This window comes from Podarcis erhardii, assembly GCF_964252035.2.
Source record: "Podarcis erhardii genome assembly, chromosome: 6".
Classification (NCBI taxonomy): domain Eukaryota; kingdom Metazoa; phylum Chordata; class Lepidosauria; order Squamata; family Lacertidae; genus Podarcis; species Podarcis erhardii.
This window is the reverse complement of record NC_138510.1, coordinates 77,538,421-77,559,765: the sequence shown is the minus strand read 5'-3', so window position 1 is coordinate 77,559,765 and position 21,345 is coordinate 77,538,421. Positions and strand designations below refer to the sequence as shown.

General features: G+C 40.7%; 1 protein-coding gene across 5 annotated transcripts in view; it reads left to right on the top strand.

Annotated features, from left to right (window-relative positions):
• FNBP1L (formin binding protein 1 like) overlaps window positions 1-21,345 on the top strand; it is a 75,817-nt gene that overhangs the window by 29,441 nt on the left and 25,031 nt on the right. For 4 of the 5 annotated variants that reach the window (XM_081865988.1, XM_081865984.1, XM_081865985.1 and 1 more), the window contains exons 2-8: window positions 437-552; window positions 10,421-10,474; window positions 12,765-12,912; window positions 14,348-14,410; window positions 15,136-15,240; window positions 16,321-16,449; window positions 20,515-20,661. In XM_081865988.1, coding sequence (XP_081722114.1) covers window positions 437-552; window positions 10,421-10,474; window positions 12,765-12,912; window positions 14,348-14,410; window positions 15,136-15,240; window positions 16,321-16,449; window positions 20,515-20,661 — 762 coding nt within the window. Of the gene's footprint in view, window positions 1-436; window positions 553-10,420; window positions 10,475-12,007; window positions 12,509-12,764; window positions 12,913-14,347; window positions 14,411-15,135; window positions 15,241-16,320; window positions 16,450-20,514; window positions 20,662-21,345 lie in introns of those variants that run through there. The other variant, XM_081865987.1, reaches the window with a different exon arrangement.

The following is a 21,345-nucleotide window of genomic DNA, read 5'->3' as shown; positions in this document are numbered from 1 at the left end:
GAACTAGAGATGAGAATTTGGTCCCTAGCAAGGGGGTGGGAAGAATATGGCTCTTCCAGGGAACAGGGGAGCTAAGTCAGCAGCAAAAGAGTAACAGAGCCTGGGATTAAAATATATACTGCAAGCTCCACAGTTCAGCTCCTTCAATCTTGACCCCTGACCCCCAGCTGGACCTCGTTTTCAAAAGATGCTGAACTAGATAGACTGTCAATTTCATTCAGCAGGACTGCTCTTATGATTGTGTCTTTCTAAAAACAAAAAAAGCACCTTCTGTATTGAAGTACCGTATCCTAGTATCTGTTTTCTTTCTGTGATTATGTTTATATTTTCAATTCACTAAATGTGTAGAAGACAGAACGTAGCATCTGAAAACAATGTGGGTGGGTGTCATCTTGTTCAATTTCGATTTTTTTTTCCCCTGGCTTGTGTTTTACAGGATCAGTTCGACAATTTAGACAAGCACACACAGTGGGGCATTGACTTCCTGGAAAAATATGCAAAATTCGTTAAAGAAAGGATAGAGATTGAACAGAATTATGCAAAGCAATTGAGGTAAGCTTTATTTTACAAGTTCCATTACCCTTCAAACTTCTATTACCTTTTAAACTGTTTTGGTGTTTTTTGTTTTTCATTTCCTAATTATATTTTTAGTTAAAAGTAGTTCCCGTACGGTAGGAGAAATCGAATATGCAAATATTGTTGTCCTGGAAGAATAGCCATACTTGTTCCATGTAGCTAAAATCACTTTTTCTTTTCCATCTGAATTGGTTACTCCTTACTACAGATTCACGGGCAACATGATTTTTTATCCCCCTGTTGCGGCAAAAGTAGAGACATGTTTGTCATTCAACACAAGCTTGCAAGTAGCATAGCATGCTTTGCAAAGCAAGCAAGGCAGAGATGGACTGTCTTGATCAATATGCATTGAATGGAGGAGCCCCTTAACTGTGTTACATAGAGGACTGGTGCTGTGGCTCACATTTCTTCCATTATGGTTGCTATGGGGAAGGGTGCTCGAAAAACCTCTGAATTAAAATTCGAGTGCTCCCTTATTTTCTTTTAAGGCTGTAAAGCTTATCTGTATGTAAAGGCGTAAATATACTCGCATCCAGAATTGCTTTGCTGCATCCACTGCAGCTGCTTTGTGTTGCTGAAGAGGCAAGCTGTGTTGTTTTTGTGCTTCCGTCAGCATGTGGTGCAAACATCAAAGAAACCTCAGCATTTTCCTCTACTATCTTCATTTTCATTTGTGGATAGGCACCACTGGCCACCTTTGGAAAGCAAGGGGAAATCCTGTTGCTCTAGTTTTTCTAGCCTGTTCCCCTTGCATGTACTGGGAACTGTAGACATGTTTCTCCTGGGTGAGTTGTAAGAGGCACCGAGCAGTGACCCTACTCTGGAAGAAACCCTTCTGCAGTACTGCATGGAGACAGCCTCCCCCTGAGTCAAAACAGTAGTGCTGAAGACTTCTGTTAGTTTTATGTAGAAGCATAGAAGGTCGGCCGGGAATCTTGTAATAGATTATGGAGACCCAGTCCTTTAATATGCACAGCAAAGCATAGAACAGGGGTCAGCAAGGTTTACCTTGCCTGGGCCAGTTCACTCCAGCGGAGATCCCTCCGTAGGCCGGATCACGCATGTGTCCATGATTGCGTAGAAGCGATTTCCGGCGTCTGCGCAGATGTGATTCCCTGCACCGCGAAAGCAAGTTCCCACAACGCGCTGCACCAGTTTAGCGCAGCGGGTGGCTCGGCTCATGGGCTGGTTAAATTACCCCTGTGGGCTGCTTGTGGCCCATGGGCCTTAGGTTGCTGACCCCTGGCATAGAATCAAATTATTTGACCCATTGAAATGAATGAACGACATAGTAATATTGATTAATTTCAGTCTGCTCCACGAGAAAGAATGAGTTGACTACTACCTATCATGTCTTAGCAAACAAAGCTTCAATATTTTTTTCTTGTTTTGACACCTGCAGAGGCTGTATCTGTATTATCAGAATTGCAGGAAAAATAAATGTAGGGCTGCATAATAAAGTGTGTGCACTACTTTTCTTTACCAGTTTATTGAGCGGCCTTTTGGCTGTGAACTTTTCCACATGGAACTTAGCCGATATATTTTAAGCCTCTTTTCATGAACAGTGTAAACAAGTAATCTGCTTACATGTATTATTTTCTGTGCGGGGGTCCATAGGTAAAAAACGACAACTGTTTTAAGTGTATGCATATCTTAATCTTTGGTGTTAACTGGTCTACTATATATGCATTTTTTAAAAAGACTTCACCTATCAGTTTTCAAGTAACCTGGGCTTGTAGTTTCTTCTGAAATCGTAGTAATTTGGGATGTATGCCAATGTGCTCTATTTTTACTTCAATCTTGTCTTAGAAGCTGGTAAAGAAAATCGGGAATTCCAAGATAAATAATGGGGAACAGTCTTGATTCTCAGAAAGTTCTGGATCTGAGCCTCAGTTGCTCTTACCTTCTCTGTCTGCATTCAGTTGCAAACAGGACCTGAGCCCATTGTGGAGTTTTTGTTTTTGTTTTGCAATTATCCATTCTAATCCTAGATACATAAGGATACATCAAGTTATCAGCTGTTGTTTATGATTAAAGTAGCCAATGTTGATTTAAAAGGGGAAACAGTTTGTTCTGTTTACTTCCTCTCTTGACTACAGCTAAGTGTTCTAAAGGCTAACTTACTTTCTTCTTATAAGCAACTGTTGTTGTTCTTTTCACATTAATACTCATGTCCTGAGTGCAGCTTCATTGAGCTGTATATATAAACGCTCATCTTCATAATAACCGAGTGGCTAGGAGACAAAAGTTTTGCGAATTTGCCTGACTTTTTTCTCTCTGAAGAAATGAGTAATGTGTATTCCATATTCTAGATTTCCAGCCAAGGGCAATTCCGTTGTAACACGATACAGCAAGGTATCTGGAGGGAATTCCTTGATTTGGAAGCTGAAGAAAGTTGTTTAAATGGCTTGATTATCTTCTGCAGTGGGAAACTATGTAATTGTGCACAGCCAAATGAAGATTTAGTTACCTAAATGACTATATTTAGAAACTTGGCAAGCTGTCTGGATGCTCTACTAGTTTGAATTCTAAATTGGAAACAAATGGTCACGATGTGGGCCCTTGTTTCTGAAGGCTGTTCTTCTTTAATTGAAATTGAAAACATAAGATGTTGATTATTATCCAAATGTAGATGTGGCAGACTTTCCTTGAACAACTGTGCAAATGGACTCTTATTCAAAAGAGTTTCTGTGCTGAAAATTATTCCTCCCCATTATTATTTACAAAAGTTTTTATCGGAGGTAGAATGCCTTTGTTTCATGAACAGAATGCTGCAGCTAGCCTGGTGACTGGGAGCAGCCTCTGGGACCATATAACTGGTCCTAAAGGATCTTCACTGGCTCCCAGTACGTTTCCAAGCATAATTCAAAGTGCTGGTGCTGACCTTTAAAACCCAAACGGCCTTGGCCAAGTGTACCTGAAGGAGTGTCTCCATCCTCATTGTTCACTGAGGTGAGGTCCTCTTCCGAGGGTCTTCTGGCGGTTTCTCACTGCAAGAGGTGAAGTTACAGGGAACCAGGCAGAGGGCCTTCACGGCAAGTGGCGCCCTCCCTGTGGAACGCCCTTCCTTCAGGTGTCAAGGAGATAAAGAACTACACAACTTTTAGAAGACATCTGAAGGCAGCCCTGTATCAGGAAGATCTTAATGTTTGACCTTTTACTATGCTTTTATATGTGCTGTAAGTCACCCAGAGTGGCTGGGAAAACCCAGCCAGATGGGCCGGGTGTTGTTGTTTAGTTGTTTAGTCGTGACCAACTATTCATGACCCCATGGACCAGAGCATGCCAGGCACTCCTGTCTTCCATTGCCTCCCGCAGTTTGGTCAAACTCATGCTGGTAGCTTCGAGAACACTGTCCAACCATCTCGTCCTCTGTCGTCCCCTTCTCCTTGTGCCCGCCATCTTTCCCAACGTCAGGGTCTTTTCCAGGGAGTCTTCACTTCTCATGAGGTGGCCAAAGTATTGGAGTCTCAGCTTCAGGATCTGTCCTTCCAGTGAGCACTCAGGGCTGATTTCCTTCAGAAATGGGCCGGGTATAAATAATAAAATTATTACTATTATTATTATCATTATTACATGCAGTGCGCAATCCAGCCAGAGTTGGTTCTGAAGACCCGCTGATTTCACTGAGAAAGTTAAGCAAGTGTTTAAATTTCTTCCAGTGAAACCTAATTAAATACAGTGGCAGTAGCAAATTCTTTTTTCCGTGGAGCATTCTGGGAGCTAAGGCAGGGCACCACTGTGAAAAAGGCCCTATTTTTAGTCACCATTCAGCTATGAAATGGTGCGTCTGATTCATTACTATGTAACAGTACAAAGTGAAATCCACTAATTAGCGTTCCTTTTCTTTTGTGAATGCAGTAGATAACAATAGTACTAGAACTCTGATCGTAACCATTTAAATTAGATTTGTGACCATCACAAACTAGAAATCTTGGGTGAGAGTTCCATATGAAGTTGAATCTGAGCAAGCAAAAATAGTACAGCTTCTATCCGAATTATTTTTTTTTAAGTGTTCATATCAAAAGATTCCAGGGCAATGTACAACATTAAGAAGACGTTTTACAGAGCATAATACTAAAAACATAATAAAAACCATAATACAAAAATAATAATAAAATAACCATAACAACAGTCTCTGCCCCCCACCTCCACCCCCCAGCTTTAACAGGCCATAGATTATATAATGGCCAACATCATGGGTAAAGAGGAATGTTTTGGCTGGCACTTAAAGATATATAATGATGGTGTCAGGTGAGCCTCTCTAGGGAAAGCATTCCACAGACAGGGAGCCACCACAGAAAAGGCCCATTCTCATGTTGCCACCCTCTGAATCTCCTGAGGACTTAGAGAAGGGCCTCGGGTGACAAGCACAGGGTCCAAGTCAGCTCATATCGGGAGAGGTGGTCTTCATAAAGTATTGAGGTCCTGAGCTGTGTAAGGCTTTATAGGGAAGTGGATGGCATTGTGGTCTAAACTACTGAGCCTCTTGGGCTTGCTGATTGGAAGGTTGGCGGTTCGAATCCACGTGGCAAGGTGAGCTCCCATTGCTCTGTCCCAGCTCCTGCCAACCTAGCAACTCAAAAGCACACCAGTGCAAGTAGATAAATAGGCACCGCTGCGGTGGGAAGGTAAACAGTGTTTCAGTGCGCTGTGGCACTCCTCACGGTACCCCGTTGCACCAGAAGTGGTTTAGTCCTGCTGGTCACATGACCCAGAAAGCTGTCTGTGGACAAATGCCAGCTCCCTTGTCCTGAAGCGAGATGAGCGCCACACCCCATAGTCAACTTTGACTGGAAATAACCATCCAGGGGTCCTTTTCACCTTTGCCCCCTTTACCTTTAGAGGTCAACACCAGCACATTGAAACTACTTGGCGGCCAGTGCAGCTGGGCCCAGATTTCTAGTTGTCCTGGTGGATTTTTATGCATTGCAGCCTTTTTAGGAATTTAGTGCCAATACTACCGTATTGCAAAATGGCAGAACCTGGATTAGCTATCTGCATGGCAATTAGTAATCTGCAGTTGTGACCCTCCCCCACTGTCAGTCCAGTCTGTCAGGGAGTATGCATGCATGTGCTTTCCTGGTAAGTATTTTCCATTCTTATCTGCAACACACCAGAAAATCTCTTTAAAAGACTCTCTTGTGCAGTTGCCTGGTTACAGCATTATTGTTTCGTCTCCTGAATAATAATGAGTTAGATTTTAAGCCTTCCCACTTTGCTCAGCTCTGTGCAGCAGACATAGAGATTAAAGATGGATAACGTAACATAGAAAGGTATGGCTTTAGGTAGCTTAAGAATGACATTTCCCTCTTTTGGGCCGGATCTATCGTCGTCTACCTTTAGTATATGTTTTCCCAAAACAAGCGATGTAGTCCAGTATCTAAAAATTCTTCAATATATTCAGAGTGCTGCCCCATGTCATAATAAATTAATATTTATATTTGGTAATGTGATTTTTATTATCAAAATCTCAATACTGAGACTTCCTGAAATATGGAGGGAAGCATCAGAATCATGTGCTTTGTCATAACAGTGTATCTAGTAGGTGGGGAAACTGGTGAGATAATAAATACCCAACAAATTCTACAGGGACACATTTCATAGCAGGCTGTAAAGCAGGGGTCAGCAACCTAAGGCCCATGGGCTGGTAGCGGTCCACGAGGCTTGTCTAACCAGCCCATGGCGACTCTGGCTGCCCACTCTTACCGGCGCAGCGTGGGGACTGACTTCTGGGTTAATAGCGCCTGTGCGCATGCACAGGGGTGCTCCTCCAACCTGGATGTGCGCCGGAAATAGCGTGCGCACTTGTGTGGGATGGAGAAGCGCCTGTGCGCATGCGCATACACTATTCCCAGCACACTTCTGGGTTGGAGGAGCGCCGGAAATAGCACGTGTGCATGTGCACGGGCGCTGCTCCGACCCGGAAGAGCACATGTGCGCACATGCTCTTGCCCATCCTCCGACAGTCGTAGTGTTGACCACCCATCCTCGGATAAGCTTGCCGAACTCTGCTGTAAAGGATTGTGCCTACCTCCCCAGAACCCTTTTCACCATGGGAATGCTTTCAGCTGGGGTTGTCAGCCAGCTAAAGTTTTTTTAAAACTGATTTATCATTTTCGTCTTTGCCAGTTTGTCAATTACCTAGAAATTTGGGGGGGCGGGATGGGAAGGTGGCATGGGGTTGGGAACGGAATAGAGTATCCCAAAGGAGGGTGGCTGCCTAGCTGAACAGGAGCACTCCTGTTCGGAGGTAAGGCTACACTGCAACATTCTGTTGCCGGTTGCTTTGTGTTAACAAAGCCTCTACAAAGGTGCCTTCTGAGATACTAAAGGACGTGTTAATATAATGTATGACTTAATGAACAAGAGATACTACTTAAGAAAGGTCTTTTAATAGCTGAAAAATTGTTACCCTTACAGTAACGTATCAGAACCCAAGGAGCCTTGAAAAAGAAACATAAGTGTCTTTAACATTCAGACTCGCTGATTAAAATTGTCTCCTTCCCCCCCCCCAACCTTGATTTATCAACAGACTAAGCTGATTAAAACTTGCATTCCAAGTTACACCATTAAGGAAGGCAAAAAACCTAACAAGCTCCTTCTAAAAATAACTTGCTTTTGCAAGTAAAATCACGGCTGCAAAATGCACAGGCTGCTACGGCTCAGTGCATTATTTGTGTAAGGTAACTTCCCTGTTGTATAGTACTGAAGCATGAAAGTATAATCTGAATTTTTAAATGCACAAAACTATAGCCCACTCAAATTGCTGCATAATAGTGAACTCTTTACTACGTGCACTCAACGATGACTCAAACCTTTGGGATGCTGGAATACCAGCTGAGAATCGTTTACATTTTATCCAGTGGTGCACCTTCAGTGTTGTTAGGTTACATTGGTCCTGTTTAACAGGGCTGTCTTACACATATGCGACGCAGTGCCCCCCCCCAGGTTGCCCAGTCCCAGGCGCACAGGAGTGCGGAGCCACCCGCCCGCCTCAGCATCTCACTGGCTCGGTCGCCCCCGAACTTGCTGTGCAAAGCGGCGCTCCGACCAATGGGTGGGCTCTTCCCCAGACTCAACTTTCCGGCCCCGGACTCTCGGCCTGGCGCCCCTGAGAGCCCGGAGCCAGGGTGCCCTGCACCCCTAGCGCTTATGGGTAAGACGGGCCTGCTCTTTAACTTGATATGTTACAAGTGCATGGTTTTCTTCCACACATGTGGAAGATGGAGTGTTTCATTCACTCAGTTTTTTCTTCAAATGAACGAAACAATATAGTTTACCTTCTATCCCTGGCAAGCACATACTTGGTTTGTTGAACATTAAAACTAGCCTATTCTTTCCAAGTTGTTGTTGTTGTTGTTGTTGTTGTTGTTGTTGTTACAGCAGAGTTGGTGCTTGTTTCCCCCCAAATAGCATTAAATTGGAGCGTTGCCCTACCTCCCCCTTAGTATGTAAGTGTGAGCATCCAGATAACCTTATTGTCTGTTCCTTGTGTAATATATTTGGAACCCCTGCCCTTATCTTATATTTGACATTCCTGTTGAGCCCAGTAGGATTGGGTTTGTGACACCTTACGTTGACTGTGGACCAACTAGGTTCTCATGCTTCTGGCTTGGCTGTGCTAGTTCTTGGTCACAGGAAAAAAGCAGCTGCACAAACAAAGCGATTTGTCAGAAATTCAGAATTTTCCTGGGAAAGTACTTTCAAGTTTGTAGCTATTTTCCCCGAGGATGAAATTTAGTAAAATGCTATTTCAGGACTTTGGCATGTTTGTGTGTGTTGTTGTGTTTCCGGATCTTATAAGTCTGTTTGCATCCGTTCTTGACATCCATTCTGTTTTGATAAATTCCAGAAAGTCTTGCTTGTGGAGCTGCACCTTCTTTGCATTACTTGGTTGTGTTTCCATTATCTATATTGCCCTAGAAACTATTTGGCACTTACATAATGCCACTAAACAAAAGTGTGATTTGTGGGAGTCTTAGCTTTGGAGTGGGCCTTCCATACTGCAATAGTAGGGTTTCCTAAATTTGTCATAGCCAACTGACTTCCCCTTTGGAAAGAAAACCAATTTACTCCCATAAGGAAAAAGGGAACTAAACATCACTGTTTGCTGTGATGTATCACACAATTCTTTCTTTAGTGTGACCTAAACAAAGCTTTTAGCTTTACATTTCATATACAGTCATACCTTGGTTTTCAAACAGCTTAGTTCTCGAATGTTTTGGCTCCTGAACCCTGCAAACTGGAAAGTGAGTGTTCCGGTTTTCAAACGTTCTTTTGGAAGCTGAGAACATCCAGCAGGGCTTCCGCGGCTTCCAGTTTGCTGCAGGACTTTCCTGCAGCCAATCAGAAACCATGCTTTGGTTTCCAAACGTTTTGGAAGTTGAACAGACTTCCGGAATGGATTCTGTTCAACTTCCAAGGTACGACTGTACTAGTAGACACAAGTGCTTTTTGAAGAGATGGGTTGAGAACCCAGATCTCTGGTATAACAGAACACATTTTCATCAACATTCTATCATGGCCTCTTAAACTGAATGTGTTAACCATATGTTAATGCTTAAATCAAACCATCTTCCATAGTTTCCCTTTGTGGGGAAAGTTTCCTATTGTCATCAGCTCTTGCTATTTTTAAGTAACTCAAAAACCTCTTTATTTCTTCATTGCTAACTTCTGTGACTTTTCTTTCCCTGGGATTATGTGAATGTTGTAGTGTTTAGACGCAATATAACTTTTATATACCCAATGAGTATAGCAAGAGAGTTTGACTTTAAGGTTTGATAATAAAACCAGGATCCGTAGTGGGACTAATAGCCCAAGGGGAAAGTTGTACAGAAGTTTAGTTCCATTTCTTTAATGCATCGCTTGGGGAAAGAAAATAGATTTCCTGCTGAAGAACATGAAATATATACATTATTCCTTTGTGGGAATATTTGTGGGCAGTGAACTAACTTGAGGCCTCTGGAATCCTTGGAATTCCTGCTGAACTCTTTAAAATGTATTAAACTAGGCATTCTGTTACTGCTGCTGCTCTTTAGCATCATCTGGAGAATAGCCTATTCTGTCTGGCTGAAACAAGGCATCTTTTTACCATACTGGAAAGGAGTGTATTATAATTATCTATTAGAAATTAATTTGCAGTGTCTATAGGACAATTCTCTCTCTCTCTCTCTCTCTCTCCCCCCCCCCCCCCCCGTTTTTGGCCCCTGTCTTTGTTTTAGTCTTTCTACTCTGGATAAGCATAAGATAAAAACAATAGTTTGGCTTTGTTCCTAGTTGCTCAGCGGTGGAACAATTTTCACTCCTTCCTGCTTGCAACATTTGCGAGAATTCAGGCACCCATGTTTATTAGTACCAAGGGCATTGTGCATTTATTTTGTCCAGAAATGGATAGATATTAAAACATGCACCTCACTTTGATGCTTTTCGTCAATCACTTCATTCTCCTCAACTTATAATATTGTAAACAGGAAAATAAGCTTCTTTTCTGTTTTGGTTTCTGAGAAGAACAAATTGTGGCTGTTTCATTATCATAAACTACATCTTTAGCGTGTGCTCCTGGATCCTTGTTTCTGATAAATTATTTATTGTCAAGAAAAACATCTTAATGTTGTGAGGAATCGAGGTATATTCTGACGGAGGTGCTGGCATTCAGAAATGATTACATCACAAGGTGTTTATTGAAGTAGGTCCTCTTCACAGGAGATATGTGAACTGTAAACTGAGGACAAATGGCTGTTTCCTTATTCACCTAGTTTTGAGACTGATCCTTAGACAAATACTAACAGAAATTTATTAATGTCCTTATTTAGTAGAACACTATGTTTTCTTCCCTTAACAGAAATCTGGTGAAGAAGTACTGTCCTAAACGTTCATCCAAAGATGAAGAACCCAGGTAAAATGAGCATTAGTTTTCTATTGTCTGTCAGGGAAAAAAATATCACAGTGTTCAATGACTGTTATTCTCTGGAAACACTTTGAATGAGGGCCTCAGTCCTAAATATTTTTACACGTCTGTGTACCTTTGTGATAGGCTGGTGTGTGTTTTTTACCTCCACTTGCGTGGTAATAAGCTCAGTTTAATTCAATAGGACTTACTTGCAAGTAGACCTAGTTAGGATTGTTCCATTAATTTCATACCAGCTTACATCAGAGTTTGGTTTTTAATGACCAAATATAAGGGTTCTGTATTCAGAAATCAGAAAGCGAAGGCATTATTAACACTTTCTGCACTGCTTTCCAAAGGATGTTGAATATTTAAGTTTTGAGATCCTGTTTAACTATTCTGAGAATCCTTAACATGTAGCTTTGCTGTGAATTCTAAGACTTGGTTCTCACACACAGCAGATGAGGAAGTAAATTAGACTCTGGGCTGTACCATGTATTTTAGGTAGGAAGTAATGGTTGAATGCTCTACCATCCAAAATAAATTTCATATGCAGAAAACTGGCATATTGGGAAGAATGCTAGAATTGTTCTCCCTTGACATCTAATTTTCTTTGTGGAGTTAATCAGTAGTATTCTGCGTTACTACTCCTCATGAGTACCCCCACTGAAGTTAATGGACATGGCTAACTTAGGTTGAGAAATTTCAGCGGATCTGGTCTGAGTAGGACTTAGTTCAATATCACCAAGTGTTTCATAGGGAGAATCGCCAAACCACACAATCTTCCATCCGGTATGTGAAATAGGTAAAGCCCAGAAGTCGTTTTATCTCCTCATTTTTGCTGTTTTGCCAACTAGACCTGAATTCATTATTTTAGCAATGTTCTTTTTGTTGCATTTCTAGACACCAGCCATGGCACATTAATTTTCTTTAGCTCAAAGCCAAACTTAAGTATGGCGACACTTTGCAGTGTCAGCACTCCCTGATTAAAAGGCGGTGAGTTGAGTGCTACGAAGTGTTGTTTTATTTTTGGAAAAGGTTCCTTTGTGAAGCTGTACATTGAAAACTACTATAGAGGAATGCTGCAAAGCTGTATGTCCTTGTCAGTCTTCACTTGTTGGGTGGAGTAACTTTCTCTCTATTCTGTACTTTATATAGTTAACAGTCTTTCAGCATAGTATAAGGGAGAAAATAGCAAACACTCACCACCACCAACCTACTAACATTGATTGCTTTTCCATCCTTAACACGGGGGGGGGGGGGGATGAAATTTAGGTTATTCCATTATTACCAGTGTGGACAGCACAGGAAGCATCATTTTTTTTTTTCAGATGCCCTGGTCAGAGATTGTTCAAGGCTGATTTTACAATTGAAGGCCGTCATTGAAGGAAGACAGTATTCACTGGGTTACAAGAGACAAAATTTGGTCATCTAGTCCAAAATCCAATTATCAATGAGATTTAAGTTTCATCAGCCAAACACTATTTCTCACAGAAGATCATTTTGAGCCACTCTGCTTCATTTTAACCTTTTTTTTTAAAGAACAACACAAAACACAAACCTAGATGACAGGACTTCCAGAAGCTGATATGGAGCTCAAGACCTGAACATTTGAAAGAGATGGCAAACATTCCACAGGCTTATGAGGTCTTAAACAAAAATTAAAAAAAATACAGTGACATGTTTGTTTGTTTCTCCCTTCCATACACATTTTCTCCCCTTATTTTTTCCTCCTTCTTCCCACCCTGCTCCCCCCCTTTGTTTTAGTGCCAGCAATAGTGTGGCACCCTTTCCCTCCAACCAAAGAGGTGAGCAGGCAAACAGGCAGCTGTCTTCAGAGCTGGTAGCAAACTTGTTCAGTAGATCCATCCATCGGGGTGCATAGGAGTGGCATGGTTGGCATGTTCCACCCTCAAGATCAAGCAAAATCATCTCTGCAACAAGTTCAGCTTCCCAAGCCTAGGAAATTAAGTCCTTTCCTAGGCTCAGTCCTTCTTCCATTTCGCATCTTAGGAGATACCACTATACTGCAGGGCTTTCCAGGTAGTGTTCTTTATTCTTTTCTACCTTTTGAAATCTGTTTTCATTTTTTTAAAAAAACAACAACCAATGTGCGTGAAGAGAAGTGTATTTGGGGAATCTCCACTGTGCATCTTTCTGCAATTCGTTTTATCAAGGTTGTACCCCACGCTAACTGTGACATGTTTTATGGTCCGTTTATGGAACAAAAGCTGTAACTTCCGGATAAATAGAAACATGACATTTGTTTCCCTCCTTCTTCTTCACTGTGTATTGCCAGGTTTACCTCATGTATAGCCTTTTATAATATCCTTAACGAGTTAAACGACTACGCGGGACAGAGAGAAGTAGTAGCAGAAGAACTGGGACATAGGGTATATGGAGAACTGATGAGATATTCCCATGAACTCAAAACAGAAAGGAAAATGGTAAATCACGAGGGGTTCACAATTGTAGAATTTATGCGATTATTCTTTTCACTGTTATCAAGGTCTCGTCTGTTGGACCAGCTCTTCTTCGGTGTACAAATTTGAATTGCATGGTTTTTTCCATACTTCTGTGACAAGAGAACAGTGTACCACAAAAGCACACATGCTTCTGAACAGAATGAAAGGCCACCCAATTTAATAAAGCGTTGCTTGCTATGTTATCTTTTAGAATGTTAGTGTTTGTGCAGTGCATTCCTCCAGGTGCCTGCTTAGAAGCCAGTCACACTGCAGCGCATTAAGGAATAACGGCTTGTCCCTTACTTGAGTGTGTTTTAGGATTGCAGCCTTTTTTTATACTTCGATTGTATGTCTCCTCAGGTGTTATGGAGAGTCGGAATACAAACGATTGAAATAAATAACTGTGTTTTTGATTATGTGGACAACTGTTGCCTGTTGTAAAGGCATTTAAAGTACAGTCGTACCTTGGTTCTGGAACGCCTTGCGACTTGAACGTTTTGGCTCCCGAACGCCACAAACCCGGAAGTGAATATTGCAGTTTGTAAACCGTTTTTGGAAGCCAAACGTCTGACGCAGCTTCCGATTGAGTGCAAGATGCTCCTGCAGCCAATCAGAAGCTGTGCCTTGGTTTTTGAACCTTTCTGGAAGTTGAATGGACTTCCAGAACGGATTCCGTTTGAGAACCAAGGTACGACTGTATCTTTTAATTCTCACACATTGGTCTGAGAATTAAAACATGTGTCACAGCCCAGAGCCATGCATTTAAGGGAGCTGTATGTGCATTCGCTAGTCTTTGCCACTGTACACCAAGTTATTTTTATTCAGATTATAAAGTCATGAGCCTGGGCCCTTGTAGATTTGAATGTTGCTGTCTGGTGCTTGGAACATTTTAGGTGCTTTTAGAATAAAACGCTAACCAATGATACTGTTATGAAGATGCTGTTGAGTTTTAATAGTTTGACTCCATCAGGCACGGGAGATGCGGCATCAAAAACTAAAAGACAAAACCCTGACTGCACTCATGGTGCAGTTTCCTTGTGCACATTTATAATGTCACCATAGAAATAGGGTAATATTTTCAAGTAGAACTGATGTTTGTCCAGTTGTTTCACTTTAACAAAATGGGTGGAAATCCATTTCTTCTGCTGTATTTCAGTAGATTGGAGAGCAGTGGAAAGTGTGGAACGTTTTTCTTTTGGAGGAAGCAATGTGCATTGTGGTTTGCTGAAACAGGTTTGTTTCCTCCATGCAGTAGCAAGGAGGAAATAAACAGACCCAAGTAGGTTTACTTTGAGGTGCAAACTAGGCCACTGTTGTTGTTCGGGTTTCTTTAGTACACGCAAGTAAAAGACTGTAAATACCATATCAGATTTTGAAAGAAAAAGAAATTAAAACCCTCTTGTTCGTAATTTCGCAGCACCTTCAGGAGGGGCGAAAGGCTCAGCAGTATCTTGACATGTGTTGGAAGCAGATGGATAATGTAAGTTTTCTTCTCTCTTCTCGCCCCTATCTTTTCCTGTTTACTTTTAGGATTACAAAGTTTGGTGGGCAATTGTTAAAGAAATTAACTGAAGATTAGCTTTGTTATCATTGTTATCTTTGTTAAATAGACCAGATACATTGCTGTGTTTGCAGAGATCATAACAGCCCATAACTTCTAAGTGTGCAACCTATTGCGCAATTCAGTGTGCAGTTCAACAGGAATTCTGCCTTGAAGGATTTACAGACTTCATCTATGTCAGAATTTATTGAAAATGCCTCCCAGCTCTATGATTCTTAACATGGTTGCTGAAATCAGCCCCCAGCACAGCAGAATGGAAGAATTAAATATATGTTGCTATCGGGATCTTTTAAAAACAAGTGAGGATTTTGCAAGTGTCTTTTATTAATTAGGCTTGAATTATAACTTCAGTTTTTGTTTACTTTTTTTGTTTTTGGATAAAAATCAAAATGAACTACGCAAGACAAAACCTCACTTTTGTTTAAAAGTTGTCAGTCATGGTATATTAATAGAAATTAGTGGGATTCTACCATATTAAATAGTTGAGTGAGAGCCTGGGCCCTCACAAGTATATGAGAGCAAGTATATGAGAGCAAGTATATGAGTGTTTATATGGGTATACACATGTGAACTTTAGTGTGTCTTTTTATAGTATTTTGTAAAATAATAATAATAATAATAACATGATGATGTTACCATTGCAGAGTAAAAAGAAGTTTGAGAGAGAGTGCAGAGAAGCAGAAAAAGCACAGCAATGTTTTGAGAGACTGGACAATGATACTAATGCCACTAAAGCAGATGTTGAAAAGGTAAATATTATTATTATTATGATTATTATTATTTTCCTATAACGGTATTTGCATTTTTTCAAATAATGTTATCTTTTTAAAACTTAATGTGCCAGCCAATGGGACAGTGAATCAATGGCTGCATTCAGACATCATGTTTTGTTATTTTCCAAAGGTTTGGAGGATCAGGAACAAATTCTGTGTGCACATGTCCCAACACCACCACCTTCATAGGGCCTAGTTTATTAGAACGGTTTCTCATCTGATCAATTCACGTTTTGCTGTTACATCTGAATTGCCAGAGCGTGGTTTGTGCAATCTCTTCAAACCAGAATCGCAAGCCACAGTTTGCTCTTGGTTTGCTGTTCTCTTTTGGAGGGTTTGCCAAAGCCATAGTTTGCCGATTCAGAAGTAGCAGAGAACTGTGGCTTGATCGACCAGGACGTTTTGACCAGTGGAAGTTGCAGTTTTCTGGATGGTATCATCTTGGTTGCCACTGCTGAAAATAAAACTTTAGTGGCTGAAATAGGAACTTTCAGCAAAATGGGGTTGTGTGCCATATTTGTTGTCTATTGAAATGAATGGAATTGTACAAAGTAATGTTGGTGAGACAGTCACATATTGTCTCTCTTTCTATATGTGTACATGGCAATTCCTTATTTTTGGTCATTTTTAAATGTTTTGTTTGAGAATAGCATGGAGAGATGTAGATGCCCAGCTTAAAAGATGCTTTTCTCTAAATAAGAACGAGCTACTACAAATGTTTTGGAGTAGTTATGAATGTTTATAAAGAGAAGTTTATACACCTTAGGTTGTATTCAAAGTCCTGGGGTTCCTCCAATCCACTGAAGCAGATTTGGGTACAACACAGGGCATACACAGGGGAACAAAAGGTGGAAAAGTCATTCCGCTCATGCATTTATTTAGTTGAATACTGTCTACTGACCCTGCAAATGCTAATGTAAGGTAAAGGATACAAGGGCATCTCCAGGGCTCATGAAAGGTGATGGCATTTCACTTACAATGACCATGTTGCTAAGTAAGATTTTGTTTAAACAGAAGACTTCTAGAAAACACTGTCATTGAACTGTCTCTTATTAGGCAAAGCAGCAATTAAATCTCCGTACACACATGGCTGATGAGAACAAAAATGAATATGCTGCCCAGCTGCAAAATTTCAATGGTGAACAGCACAAGCATTTCTACATTGTCATTCCTCAAATCTATAAGGTGAGTTTTAGATCTAAATTTTGTTTCAATTTTTATTTATTGCATTTGTATACTTCTGCTGGGTGCCCAAAGTACTTTACAATTTTCAATATTAGGGGTAAAAACATTATTTAAACTGCTGAAAGTGTGACAGTGACTTCTAAGCTCATCCACACTGCTGCTCATCACATGATTTCTAGGCACAGGTCAGAAATGTTTTCCTTTTGTTCCTTCGCTTTCCCCAGGAAAACCCACTGTTTAGTGCTGAATCAAAACAAACATCAGTCTGAAAAAAACTCAATTGACGTTTGTTCCCATTCAGTGCTAAACAGCCACTTTTCCTGGGGAAAGTGGCAGGAAAAACCTTTTAGACCCATGCTTAGATTTGAGATGGTTTGAGAACACTGCTGTGTTCATAAAAATTATAAATGTTTTATCAGCACCTTATATAGTTCTGCTTTAATCCTTCACTGTTAATTTACATTAAACTATGGTTATACAATATTTGAAAAGATATTTACAGTAGCATATCATTTGTCTTGCTTCCTGATATTCCTTGTTGTTTTTAAATGAAGTAGATTATTGATTTCCATTCATTTGCTGCTCCTGTATACTTATTTTTAACTTTGCAGTATTCAGTTGCTCCCACAACTCCCTGGTTCTAATTTCCTTGGTACTTAAAATTCTTGCCATTGCTAAAATATGTAGTACCTTTGTTTGATATATTTGTGGAACAAAGCAACCATGCAGATAAGGGTTGAGATGGTGAGGGGAAAGAAAATAGAAAATAAATCCTTTATTAAGTTACTATAGTCCCAAAATCATTCACCTTCTGGTACTTCCACTGCAAATGATGAATATCGCCTTTTCTTTCTACACAAAACTAGCAATTACTTTCTCTGGTTTTCTTCATCATTTTGAACTTCCATGGTGACTGTGGCCATATTATCATTATACACCTTTAGGCGCCAGGCAAAAACGTTCCTTTTTAACCCGGCCTTTGGTTGATCTTACTGACATCCAACACCCTTTTAGAATGTGGCTTTTGGAGGTGGGGGTTATTGGGTTATTGCTTTTGGTTTGATTTTATATGTAGTGGTCTTGTTGTGAACTGCCCTGAAACCTCTGGGTATGTTGTTGTTGTTTAGTCGTTTAGTTGTGTCCGACTTTTCGTGACCCCATGGACCAGAGCACACCAGGCACTCCTGTCTTCCACTGCCTCCCGCAGTTTAGTCAAACTCATGCTGGTAGCTTTGAGAACACTATCCAACCATCTCGTCCTCTGTCGTCCCCTTCTCCTTGTGCCCTCCATCTTTCCCAACATCAGGGTCTTTTCCAGGGAGTCTTCTCTTCTCATGAGGTGGCCAAAGTTTTGGAGCCTCAGCTTCTGGATCTGTCCTTCCAGTGAGCACTCAGGGCTGATTTCCTTAAGAATGGATAGGTTTGATCTTCTTGCAGTCCATGGGACTCTCAAGAGTCTCCTCCAGCACCATAATTCAAAAGCATCAATTCTTCGGCGATCAGCCTTCTTTATGGTCCAGCTCTCACATCCATACCGTGGTGTATAAGTTGAATAAATAATAGTGGCATAGATTGCAGCTATGGAGAATGTTACCCAAAACAAGTAAGCAAACAAAAAACAACGCATACATCATCTGGCCCATACATCTCTAAGCATGTATCATTGTTTTTTAAAATGAGTTTGTATGTTTTGTGGAACTTGTGTTCCTTTTAAAAGCAAAAAAACCTTCACAGCTACCTTTTTGCAAGACAAAGTTTCTCATTCCTTATATTAATTTTTTAACTCGGTTTCCCTCTGTTTATCCTTCGCTTATGTTGCAATCTGTTCAAGGGTGTTCTCATTTGATGAACCAATAGAAAAACTGTTTGCATTAATCTGCACCCAGCCTGATATATGCCACTTACCCAAACATTGAACTTCCCTAGTTGTGTCCCATATTAAACATTCCTTCACTAATAAGAGTTTTTGTTCCTAAACAAAAGGACTCCAGCTCTACAATAGCTCCATTAAATCCCCCTCTTTCTATGCCTTACAGCCTACATTTTTAGGTTCCTTAGCTCTTTTTAACATTCCATATAAATACATTGTTTCTGCCATTCTTGAATAATTTGGCCTGAGATTTTGGAGCAGGAAATTTTGGCAGTGCACAGACTTTTATTGTGTTGGTTCTCCCCAATAAAGACAGTTTCAGGTTTTCCCCATCTTCATATCTGTTTCATTAGCATTATGTAATTAAGTTCACACAGATCCTCTAGATGTTTTCTTTAGCATTGGGTTATTGGCAAGGGAAGTATAATGTTTGCTGAGGGGCACCTACACCCTTGTGCAAATTAATTGAAACAAACAATGTAGTTTACTGTACAAAACTCACATATACCTGAACAAAACTCATACATTAGTAACGGATATGACCTCCACTATTTTTAAGCAGCATTTGAACATGGTTTGGCATGGAGTCTACTAGTTTCGAACAGTCACTGTTGATTTTCAGATCTCTGTACCACACTTGAATCAGAGCCTGAACGAGCTTCTCCATAGTCATACAGTCTGCAGCACGGAGGCGACTTTTGCATATAGCCCACAAAATTCTCAATGGGGTTTACATCTGGGGAATTCCCTGGCCAATCAAATACCTGTATTTGCTGCTCTGTCATGAATTTCTTCACCACTTTCAATGTGTGACAGGGGGCTAGGTCCTGCTGTAGTATCCCAGTATCGTCAGGATACCTCTTTTCCAGCTCTGGAATAACTCTCTTTCGTAGAACCTCAATATATTGTGGCGAGCGCGTCATTCCTTCTATTGGCTGCAGGCTTCCGACACCATAATGATCAACTGATTTTTCGTGTTTGTTTTAAGTAAAGGATTACAAGTAAGATAGAAAACATCCTTTGTTTCAATTAATTTGCACAAGGGCATACATTGTAGCAGATGGGGCATCAAGTGGCTGAAAGAAGTTACCTCTTCTGAGCTCCCCCCCAAAAAAAAAACACAACAACCCTGAGTAGCTACGTCAATGTGCTCTCACACCTGGTGGTTCTGTTGTTAAATGCCAGGTTAGAGAACAATATTCCTTGCCAAGAAACCTATTTGCCTGGCAGCCAGATGTGAGCTACAACTCCTCGTGTTGGGCCAGAGAGACAGAACTGCTTGTGGTGGTCTTGCAAGACTTCAGGGACCATACCAGGTCCGCCTCAACTGCTCTAGCTCAGCACTTCATGGTCACCGTGACAAACATGGAGCTGTCTCAATATATTGTGGGGCCAACACATATAAGTCATCCCCTCAGTCTGGTTTTTGCAATGGAGCAGATGAGGTAGTTGTCAGGGAAAAGTGTGCATAGGATTGCAGACTCTGGTTTCTTTCTGAGGTTCTTAACCACATCCCCCAATTATTTTGGGTTTTTTCTTCATCTTGTTTAATACAATACCGACAAGCCATTGCAAATGAACAAAATTCCACTGGAAGGCTATCGTAACATTTACAAGGAAATACTCTGAAGGAAAATCATGTTTGCTACATAAACATGAGCATTATTTTCAACAAAGTATTTGTTACAAGATAATATAGAAGCTGCAGCAGTAAAGTCTGCATTCCGTACATGTAAAAATGAGCCTTTTATTTATGATGTAAAATGAATCTTCTATAGATGACAGGTAGTTAAAACAACATAAAACATTTATAAACAATAGTTTTTCTCAAGCATAAAAAGAAATAAGTAAATGAATGAATCTATTACCAACTCACTATAAAACTGAAAGTGGAATCTTTTCATTGCCTTGCAGATGCTAAAGAGGGAAGGGAGCCCTGGTCTTATTTTCCTAACAGGAAACCGTGATTAGGTTAACCTAACCATGGGTTCAGTTAAAATGAACTTTGGTACACTCCTATGTCACACCAAGCCTAGGTAAAGGTTCTTTATTAAATGATCTGGTACAGGAAAGCAAACTCAGCAAATTGGTGATGCTTTAAACAAAATTGGGAGGAAATGTAGCCCAAATATACGAGTATCTGTATAGTACTGTGTTGTCATAAGAATACTCAGGCTTTTTCTTTATAATTGTAGCATCTTCAAGAAATGGATGAACGAAGAACCATCAAACTTAGCGAATGTTATAAGGGGTTTGCAGATTCTGAGCGCAGAGTTATCCCAATAGTCTCGAAATGTTTAGAAGGAATGACTGCTGCGGCAAAATCGGTTGATGAACGCAGGGTAAGTTGACTTTATTTTGTAGGATTCAGATTATCAGTGTAGAACTCATTGCTTTGGAAGTAAAACTAACTAATTGTGGGTCTGCTCATGTCCTACCACAACTAGGCAAGGAATTAGGCTGATCAAGCCTATGAAACTTGTTTTCCATGAAGCCAAACCAACAGAGGGTTTATCCAGTCTCTTGTGTGCCATAACTCTCTAGCAGACAGCTTTGTTGGGTCATGAGACCTATTGCAAGTAATTGTGGAAAAGAGTCTGTGTTTTATTCAGACTTTTTTTTATTTTACCCATTCTCTCTTTAACCTCTCTCCCTCTTCCTCTTATTAATTTATGATGCCCGAATAATAGATTACTTTATTGATTATAGATTATAGATTACTGTTGATTATACAAGTCTGTTCTTGCAGACTTTGTTGTTAATCTTGAGATGAAATTTCTTCAGCGGTCTGAGTAATCCCTGGGTTTGGGACTTCACCTTGGCAGCTTATGCATTTCCTGGATGGAGGTACAGTGGTGCCTCGGGTTTCAAACACCTCAGGTTACAAACACGTCGGTTTACAGACTCCGCTAACCCAGAAATAGTACCTCGGGTTAAGAACTTTACCTCAGGATGAGAACAGAAATCACATGCTGGCAGCACAGCGGCAGAGGGAGGCTCCGTTAGCTAAAGTGGTACCTCAGGTT